The sequence below is a fragment of the Mandrillus leucophaeus genome, unplaced genomic scaffold (genome assembly GCF_000951045.1).
Source record: "Mandrillus leucophaeus isolate KB7577 unplaced genomic scaffold, Mleu.le_1.0 Scaffold288, whole genome shotgun sequence".
NCBI lineage: Eukaryota > Metazoa > Chordata > Mammalia > Primates > Cercopithecidae > Mandrillus > Mandrillus leucophaeus.
In genome coordinates this window covers 1387085-1397668 of record NW_012103009.1, presented here as the reverse complement: position 1 = coordinate 1397668, position 10584 = coordinate 1387085, and the positions used below count along the sequence as shown (strand labels likewise).

Below are 10584 nucleotides of genomic sequence, written 5' to 3'. Positions count from 1 at the left end.
CAAAAAATTAGCCAGGCGTGGTGGCAGGCGCCTGTAGTCCCAGCTACTGGGGAGGCTGAGGCAGGAAAATCACTTGAACCCGGGAGGCAGAGGTTGCCATGAGCCGAGATTGCACCACTGCACTCCAGCCCGGGCAACAAAGCGAGATTCCATCTCTAAATAAATAAATAAATAAATAAATAAATAAATAAATGCAACAAAAAATAGAAACAAGTGATCACATCATTTGTGGTGTCCAGGCACTATACCAGCGAACACAGTTGGTTTTGTGTCTGCCATGGCACTGTTAGTTCCATGGTGCAGGTTAGCAAGGTGCCTGTCCACGCCTCAGTCTGAGATGAGTTCGAGCTAAGGCACCACCAGGCACTGCTTGGATGCTGCAACGCTGCCTTCTATTTTCAGCCCTTCTATGTCCCCAAATCTCAGGCCGGGGGAACTAAGCCCTCGACCTCCCGCTGCCCTTACAACTGGCTTTTGGAGAAGCCCCCAAGAAAATAGAGGTGAGTCAAGGTCTGGAGAGTTGGGTCCTGTGGTGGGCAGATTCCCAGCACCCTGTGTGTTGTGGGGAGCACGGGGCTTCCCCACCTGAAACTCAGAGCCCTGCCCTCCATCCCAGCAGCCGCCAGCCTCAGGTTGGAAGCCCCTAAACCCTGACGCCGTGTGCAGAGCCTCGCTGCTGGGCAGCTGCGCGTGTAAAGACGTGAGGGGTGGAGAATCTTTGGAGCAAACGCTGCTTCTCAGGGAGACACAATCTGGAATTCAAAGTTTTGAAATTGCATTTTCCTTTTTAAGGAAGTAGCAGATAATATTTGTAGAAAATGTACTGCACTGAGGAAAGTATACAGGAGAATGTGGAATTCATCTGTGTTCTCCAAGCCTGCTGTCACCAGTGTAAATATTTTGGTGTGTTTCCTTCCAATCTCTTTTCTTTACGTACTTTTAAGTTAAATGCAAATCACACTGTAAAAACGCCTGGCATTCTGCTTCTTCACTGGTGGTGCGTCCTCGTCTTCCACACGCTACAGTCTGAATGTGGTTCTCCTAAAGCGTGTGCTGGAGATGGAATCTCCAAAGCAACAGCGTGGGGAGGTGGGGGCTCTAGGAGGTGATGAGACCCCCACGCTCAGGAATGGATGAATGCCATTATGGCAGGAGTGGGTTCCTCATTAAAGGATGAGCTCAGCCCTCTCTTGGGCACCCCTTTTCCCCCCACTGCCCGCTGCCCTCCACCCTGGGCCATGGGATGACACAGCAAGAGGGTCCCACCCCGTGCTCCCCCGCAGCCTTGGACTTTCCAGCCTCCAGAACTGTGAGCCAGTAAATTTCGTTCATTATCAATTACCCGGTCTATGGAATTCTGGGATAGCAGCACAAAACAGACTAAAATACATGAACATGAGAATCCCTCAGCCAGGACTCCCAAGGCCACAGAGAGCCCCGTCGTGCTGGTGAGCTGCCCTCACCCAAGTTCCGCTTCTGTCGTGGACGCTTGGGTGTTGCCAAATTCCCTATTAAAAACATGTCAGGGACACCCTCATCCATGGATCTCTGTGCAGATCTCCAAGGTCTTTCTGTTTGGGAGACTTGACAAGTCTCCAAGGGAAAAAGAAGCTTGGCCCGTGGTGGGGTGCACAGACTTGGGAGCAAGCTTTCCAGAGCCTCGTTGCTTCATCCACAAAGTGGGAGAGAGGAAGCTGATGTCTCCCCAAGGGCTGGCGTGAGGATCCAATGATCGTGTTCATGCAAAGTGTTTGGAACAGTGCCTGCTACACAGGAAACAGGATCATGACTATCGTCACCACGATTAATGTGGTGCTCAGGCCTCTCCTGGGTGCCCGGGATTCAGCTGCGATGAACAGGACAAAGTCCAGATCTCATGGGACCGGCATAGGGGTGACCTCAGGGAGGACAACAGACAAAATGGGAGCCCAGGAACCGGGAATAGGGATTCCGGCAGATCTGGGTTTCTCATCTTGTGGTTTGGGAGTCTACACGTGGATACTCGCAGGAGTGGGAGGGCCGGGGCTGGGACAGGCAGTGGGGATCTAGCTTTGGAGGCTCCCTCCAGGAGCACAGCTGTGCTGTGTTCGTCCCAGCTGTGGGGCCACCAAGACTCACAGCTCCAGAGGGCTGGGACATGTGGTCTGATCTGGCCCAAGCAGAGTGGACACCTGAGGCGGGGGTCGGGGGGCTCCCTCTCAGCCCTCGCCCAGATTCATGGACACAGGAAAGATGTTCCATCCTCAGGGCCACGTGGGGCCACGGCCAGGGCAGGGACGATGTTTGGCAAGAGGGGCGGGAGACCCTGAAAACAAGGCTGGGCGTGCTGATGTGAGCGACCAGAGGTCGGGGAAGGGAAAGGTGATTCACGCAGCTTTCAGGTCCTGCTGCTGGAATGGCTGGATCCTGGTGCAAATTTCTGGATGCCAAAGTGCATTCCAGAAAAATCTGTCCCGGCATTGCCCAAGAGTGCTTGTTTCATGGCCATTCACTTGTGATGAATTTTCAGGAAAAGCAAAAAGCAAAGCAAGTATGGCAAGAAAGTTGTCAAGTTAACAAGGCAAAATTGCCGTCTCTGTCTCTCTCCAAATTCCACTTGGACCCTAAGTGACCAGACGTCCAGAGGGAGCCGAGGGTGCTGGTTTGCCGGGCACCCACACGTGCTCCAGGAATTGCACAGGAAGCTGGAGACATTCTCATGTTCACAGCCACAGCTCTGTTCCTTTGAGGTGTAAACTCCCCCGATTACACAGGAAGCTGGAGACGTTCTCTTGTTCATGGCCACAGCTCTGCTCCTTTAAGGTGCAAGCTCCCCGATTACATGGGAAGCCAGAGATGTTATCATGTTCACAGCCACAGTTCTGTTCCTTTGAGTAATAAACGGCACCATGTTTCTTTTGGTGAGTTTGCCCTTTTCTTAGTGATGGTAAAAATGCTGTGTGTGTTAAGGTGAGTGACTCAGGACCAAGGTGAGTCCTGACTCCTCTTGGCTTTGCACTGAGACCACCTGGGAGAGTCAAGGGAGCATGCAGGACAGTCCCTGCTTCCGCTCCCCAGGAACACGTGGCCGAGGGCATGCAGCCGGTGGCATCCGGAGGTGGCGGTGGGGCTCCCTGAAGGTCCTAGCACGCCAGCAGCACAGGGACGTGCAGGCGGATCAGCCGGAGGGAGAGTCTGCTTTTCTCAGTTCCTATATGAGAAGGTCAGAGCCCCTCTAAAAGACAGACAGCCATCTAGTTCCCATCTCAGGAGAACGTGGAACCGCCCAGGCCATGCCCATTAGAATCAAGTGCGGTTTTCACAAGACCTTGCTGGAAACTGGGAAGATGGACCCCACACCCTTTCCTGGGAAAAAAAGAGTGTGTTTTACACACGTGCTCCCGCCAGGGGAGAACAGAGGGGAGGCGAGCCAGGCACAAAGCTGGCACGTGGGATGAGTGAATCAGACGCGGCTGCCTTTGCGTTCTCGGTTCCTCCAAACACGAGACGCTCGAAATAGGGTCTCTGTCTGAGGAGTGGACACAAAACAGGGGCCGCGGTCTGCGCCTCCTCAGAGTAACGGCACCTGGAGGACTTCAGCGTGACGCGTCCACGGGGTGGGAGGCCTGGAGTCACTGGAGGCCACACTGTGTTCCTGCATCTGGAATATGGCAACTGTGAGTCCCTGCCCAAGCCCCCACTCCAGGCCAGGGAGTGACCGGTAGAGGGACCCGAAGGCGGGAGGGCAGGAAGTTCCCACAATTGCAGTGGCAACAGCAGTCAGTATCCACGTCCATCCAAATGGACAGTTTTCCCTTCACACTCTAAAGTAAACCTGTATAATACGTAACTGCGTATGTACTGATTCCCTTTATTACATATGTGTATGTATTTACTCCCTCTATTACATATATATGTTTGTAATTACTCTCTTTATTACATGTGTGTACGTATGTATTTATGTGTCTGCTTTATTACGTACCATATGCATGTATCCCCTTTGTTACACATATGTTGTATGTATGTATGTGCTGCACACTGATTGTGTCCCCCAAAAATGTCTATGTTGGAACCCAACACACAGCATCATGGGGTTAGGAGATGGGGTCTTCACGAGGTGGTGAGGTCACCAGGGCAGAGCCCTTATCAATGAGACTAGCACCCCTATAAACATACCCTAGAGAAACACCCATCCCTTTGCCACAGGAGGAGACAGCAAGAAGACAGCCGCCGGTGAACTGGGAAGAGAGCCCTCACTAGAACGGGCCACTGGACACCCCCACCTTGGACTTCCAGCCATCAGAATGCCAGGAAATCCTTGTCTTCTGTGTATAAGCCCACAGACGATGGTATTCTGTTGCAGCAGCCGGAGCTAAAATGGTTTATGTGTGTGCCCATGTGTGTATATTGTGGGTGTGTACATGTGTGTCTGTACATGCATGTGTGTATATTGTGGGTATGTCTGTTCATGCATGTGTGTATCCATGTGTACGTATTATGGGTGTGCCTGTACATGTGTGCGCCTATGTGTGTATGTTGTGGGTGTGTCTGTACATATGTGTGCCCATGTGTGTATATTGTGGGTGTGTCTGTACATGCATGTCTGTGCCCATGTGTGCATATTGTGGGTGTGTCTGTACATGCATGTGTGTACTCATGTGTGTATATTGTGGGTGTGTCTGTTCATGCATATGTGTACATATTATGGGTGTGTCTGTACATACATGTGTTTACCCATGTGTGTATATTATAGGTGTGTCTGTTCGTGCATGTCTGTGCCCATGTGTACATATTATGGGTGTGTCCGTACATGCATGTGTGTGCCCATGTGTGTATATTGTGGGTGTGTCTGTACTGTGTGCCCATGTGTGTATATTGTGGGTGTGTCTGTACATGCATGTGTGTGCCCATGTGTGTATATTGTGGGTGTGTCTGTACATGCATGTGTGTACCTATGTGTGAATGTTATGGGTGTGTCTGTACATGCATGTGTATGCATGTCACATTCCTGGCATGCATGTGTACCCTAACAAATACCATGTGCTGTGGCACCAAATGTCAGCTCATCTAATTATTTCCAAATCATTTTAAATCCACTTTCAGGTATAATTTATATAAAATAAATTCACTCCTGAGTTCTGCCAAGTGGGTGCAATGTGTACCCAGCACCACAGTCAAGATATAGAACATTTCCTTCATCCCGAGACTTACCTGAGCCCCCACCCACCCAGCCCCCAGACCCAGCTCTAGGCAAGCCTCCACCGGCTTTCCATCACTACCAGTTAGTTTGTAGTTTCTTGACTTTAGTTTAAGTAGAATCACACAGAAAATGCTCTGTGTTCAGCCCCCTCTACTTGGTGTGTTTGTGGGTGCCATCTACGCTCTTGTGTGTATCAATAATTCATTCCTTGTTACATCTGAGTGGTTTCCTGTTGTGTCGAGCACATTATATACACAGTATCTGAGCATATCGTCTATAACACCATATACAGATGCATTCACAAGTTAATAGCAATGTGGATTGTTTGCAGCTTTTAGCTCTTTGAATGAAGCTGCAATGAGCATTTATTTATGTACAAGTCTTTGTGGGGCACGTGCCTTCTCTTTTCTTGAGTAAATATCTAGAAATGTAATTGTTGGATCATATAATGAGTGTATGTTTAACTTTATTAAAATATATATATATATATATACACCAGGCCAGGCGTGGTGGCTTATGCCTATAATCCCACCACTTTGGGAGGCCAAGGCAAATGGATCACCTGAGGTCAGGAGTTTACCCTGTCTCTACTAAAAATACAAAAAATTAGCCGGGAATGGTGGTGGGCGCCTATAATCCCAGCAACTTGGGAGGTTGAGGCAGGAGAATCCCTTGAACCCAGGAGGCGGAGGTTGCAGTGAGCTGAGGTTGCCCCATTGCACTCCAGCCTGGGCAACACAGAGAGACTCTGTCTCAAGGGAAAAAAAAAACACTGAACTATTTTGCAAAAACATGAATCAGTCCACAATCCTACCAACAATGTTTGATGGTTCCAGTGACTGTTCATTCTTGTCAATATTTGGTTTAGCCAAACTTTTCAAAACTATATTCATTCTTATGGGTGTGTGGTGGTATCTCATTACAGAATTAATTTGTTTTTTCTGATTAATAATGATGTTAAACATTTTCACATGGTTACTACATTAATATCTCTATTTTTAAGTGTCTGTTCAAACAGTGAATTTTGATCGAATACCACATACTGATTTTTTTTTATGGTTTTCATTTTTTGTGTCTTACGTAAGACATTTTTGCCTTCCAAGGTAACACAGGTTTTTTCCCAAATGCTTCCTTTCACAATTTTTATGGTTTTAGTTTTTCCATTTAAATCTAGGATCTATTTTTAGTCAATGTTTGTATATGGTATGAAGTAAGGGTTGAAATTCACTTTGTTTCCATACAGATATCAATTTTTAGCCCAATTTTTAGATTCTTGGTTGGGTTCCACTGAACTGTCCAGCTCTCTTTATGCCATTATCACACTGTCTTGTTTATTGTAGTCTTATAGTAAATCTTAAAATCAGGTAGGATAAGTCCTCCAACTTCATTTTTTGTTTCCAAAATTATTTTTCTTATTTTCAATTTTTTGCATTTATAAATAAATCTTAAAACCAGTTTGCCATTTCTACAAACCATCTTTGGGGATTACACTGAATCTATAGACCAGTTGGGTAGAATTGAAATCTTAACGGTTCTGAGTCTTATGATCCATGAACATTGTATATCCCTCCATCTATTTAGTTCTTTCTTACATTTCTCTCATGAGTGAGCTACATTTGTCAGTGTGTGTATGCTGCACATGTGTTTCTTCTTAAGTATTTCTTGTCTCGGATGCTGTTATAAATGATTTTGTTGGTGGTGGTGTTTAAAATTGTTCATAGTAACTTTGATGTGGCCATTGCTAGCTAAATGATGACACTGTCTGGATCACATTTTGACATGGGGAACAGCATTGGACTTTTCCAATGAGTTTCCCATGGAATGGCAATCATAAGTACTGGTGCCAGCGAGAGCACAGCTGGACATGCTTTGGATCACAATGGCCAGGTACATACCCACATGATTTGGACCTGGGAGCCTGCACTCCTCCCAATCCCTCAACACCCACTTGGTACCGCCTGCTCCCTGCTCTCCCACCCCAGCCTTTGCTCACCCCTCCTCAAGTGCAGACACACCCACCTCCACCTGCTCCACCTCTGTCCACTCAGTGACCATCCTGTCAGCCATCAGGGCTCCAAACCCCATCTCCTGTGGAACAGGTCCTTAGGTAACTGATAGGGGAGAATGTATGTTTGCATCAAAAATATTGTTTGCAGTACAAATCCTCTTTCAGCTTCCCCTGAACTAACAGCAGTTATATCCCCAATTTGTCTGGACCTTATAACGCTACTAAAGAATCCTATATATTTACTAATTCTACTATTGACTAAAGTCACGCTATTAGAGACCCATTTACCAAGGGTAATTGTGGCACTTACGACAACTGGCTCAAATGAGTGCAGTTACGTTCAGATTTTCATTATTAATTAATGCCACTACGCATTCCAGCTACTACCGTGCTATTTGCCAACTGGCACTGGAGTTTTTCAATATCTTAACAAGAAGCATAGCCACACAGGCATGGGTGGCCTGGAAGCCAGCCAGGAGCAGGCCACAGAAGCAGCGATTCTCTGCTGGGCATGTGTGTGTTTTTGGATGATGGATGGGAGGTAACCAAAAACAAAAAGCCAAGGAGAATATGGGTCAGGGCTGCCTCCGTCAAGCTGGCTGGAGAGTCTGAGCCCCCAGCCCGGGTGGGAACTTTCTCACCCCATACACTGGGAAAATATCGCTGAGTCCAGTAGCTGACCCTGGAATTAGACTCACAGCTCCTGCACGGCAGGCCCTGCCCCGTGCTGGGATGCCCCCCAGGTGTGGTGGGCTGGCTCCTGGTAGGTGGCCCCGAGTGAAGGAAGGACCCGAGAGGGGTCTTGGAATGACGTTAGCCAGGCCTCTCTCATTCCCAGCTGCTGCCCCTGTCACACAGCAAGCTGGGCCCTGCCTGAAATAACTCACCCATCTTTTCCTAGAGGCTTCCCAGCCAGCACATCTGGATTCCCACGGAACGGCAGCAACTGACTCAGATCGGGCAGCTCTTACCAAGCCCCTCCCTGGAGCCGCCTCACCTCCCAAAGGGCACCTCTCTCTTGTTCTTCAAAAGTTAACCGCAACGACCTGCGGCAAACGGCACACGGCACACAGCACACAGTACTGGCTTTGCATTGTGCTTTAATTGGAAAGCAAGGCAAGTGTGGGAGGGATTTGTTTGTATTCACGGCACCAATAATTTAACATGAAAAGAGAGAAAATAAAAGAATATGCAATCCACACATGCAAATCTGGCTGAAATTTATTACTTATGATAATAAAAAAAGATTTTAATTAGGCATCAACCATGCTATTTTAAGAAAGGAAAGGGGCATGGGACGTGATTCCTGTGTTCCCTACATGACAATCTTAAAAAGATAGAACTTGAGGAAGGAAATACATCAAAAAAATTAACAGGAGTTGTCTCTGGAGAGCCAACTTATGGATGATTTATTTTAATTTTCTTCTTTGTTTATTTCATAGTATTTCAATATTTTCCTCTCTAATGAGCATTTTTTAGTTCTATAATAGAGACATGTTTTAAAATAAGAGATGACTCAGAACGGAAGTCTATTCATTAAAACATCCTATGCCTAGTTAAGATTGCTAACGTCACTACCTGCAATTTCTCAACAGAACTTTCAAAGGCAGAAGGAATAGCTCCACCTGGGGCCTCGTGGGCTCATCCGAGGTTGAATTCGCCTCTGCTCCTACAATGAAGGCCTCTGACCCTGCAGAGACTGAGGCGCTCCCAGTCTGAGGTCTGGCTCCAGCGGGAGGAGGAGCTCCGTGGAGGGACTCTACGCGGTTTCTCTGGGATGGAGACGCTGCACCTGGACATGAAGGGACAGTGAGGGGTGCAGGCCCCCTCCAGCACCGCACTCCACAATCTGAACACAATCCAGGCTGATGGAGGTGGTTTAAGACAGGAAACCACAGCCCCAGGGCTGCACGATGCAGGTGAGAACAGGAGCCCCTTCCCCACAGGCTGCGTCCTGCAGGGTCCACGGAGCTCCTTCCTCTCCCCCTGCAGTGACCTGTCTGCAGACACCGTCTTCACCGACACGGACACGACGCGCACCCTGGGCTGCCTGGCTAGAGCTCTGCCCACGGCGTCAGCCCCTCCACTTCCGTCTGAAAGGGGCCGGCCGCGCGTGTCACGCGAGACCAGTCCCGCGCGTGGATCTGGACGAGGCAACTGCGCAAAGGGTCGTGAATCCCGCCGGCCAGGGAGGATCGTCTCCTGTGCAGAAGGAGGCGCGCTCAGAACACGGCAGAAGCTGGGAGCTCCCACCAGGCTGCGCCCAAGACACCTCCCGTCACGATTCACCAAACACCACAGCGTGGAAAGAAGAAAGTCCACGCTTCTGCGGAAAACACCGCGGCGCTGCCGGTCAATCCGAACCCGGGACATCATTGCTACCAGGGCGGAGGGGGAACACAGGCAAAATAAAGTGCATCTCCTAGAATTCCTGCAACCCAACAGCATTGCCCGATTCCATTTCCCAAATAGTCACCACTTTTTAAAAACGTCACGGAGGAGGATGCTGCCTAACATCTCAGGGGTCTGTCCATAAACTTGGCGTCATGTGGTCCAAAGTCTCTGGAGCGTGGAAGGCGATCTTCTCTAATCCCGGGGCCATACTTTCTGGGACAGAAATGAGAGACCCCAGAAAGTCCCTGGACGCTCCCCAGGGGACTGAGGGGTGGTCCATGGCACTGTGTGTTCTGAGAGGGGGTCTCCCTAGAGGTGGGGAGTGGGGAGGCCGGGCACGGCACCCTCTGGGTTCAGAGCTCCTCACAGCCTGCGCCAGTGCAGAGCAGGATGGAAACAGTCCGGGGAGCAGAAGGTCCCAGCAGTGGAATTCCCCTCCACGTGGACCAGGCCTGCAGGAGATCCAGGCACTGACAGGTGGGGACATTTTAGAATCTTTTCAGGAAAAGATAAAGAAAGAAACAAGAGCAACAGGAGGCCAGAAGCAAGGGCTTCTACTGCAGACAGTGGTGCCGCTAGGCCTGGAGCTGAAGCTACCCAGGAAGCCCCAGGCTCGGGAGCCTCCAGGCACAGGCAGCGTCGGGTGGCGGGGAGCCCCTCAGACTGTCCCTGTCCCGGTGGTCTCCAGCCCCCAACTGCCCCTCGCCCAGGGGTCACCTTTTCTTCCCCCATTCCTCTGTGGACACGCCTGCTGGTCTGGCTCAAGAAGATCATGGAGATCTTCTTGGTGCTCAGAACACAACAGAGCTTCACTCAGTTTGAATGCATGAAAGTGTGACTTCTCACTGCCTCCCCGGCTGTGCTTGGGAGCTGAGAACATCTCCAGGAAGCCCACGGGCTTCCGGGTGGAGGAGGCAGGTTGCAGACGCGTGAGGCCCTGCGACTGAAGGACCTGGAAAGAAGCTCACGGGGGGGCCGTTGCTCATGTTGGGAGCTGTGGCCG

The 10584-nt window shown here is 49.6% G+C and overlaps 1 protein-coding gene across 1 annotated transcript; it reads right to left on the bottom strand.

The window, feature by feature from the left end:
• Positions 1-8395: 8395 nt before the first annotated feature.
• Positions 8396-9563, bottom strand: LOC105543631. Its single transcript, XM_011985612.1, has 2 exons — positions 9477-9563; positions 8396-9389 (listed from the first exon to the last, which is right to left on the bottom strand). Exons 1-2 carry the CDS (start codon positions 9561-9563, stop codon positions 8829-8831), a joined length of 648 nt encoding a protein of 215 aa, XP_011841002.1. The 3' UTR covers positions 8396-8828.
• Positions 9564-10584: the final 1021 nt, after the last annotated feature.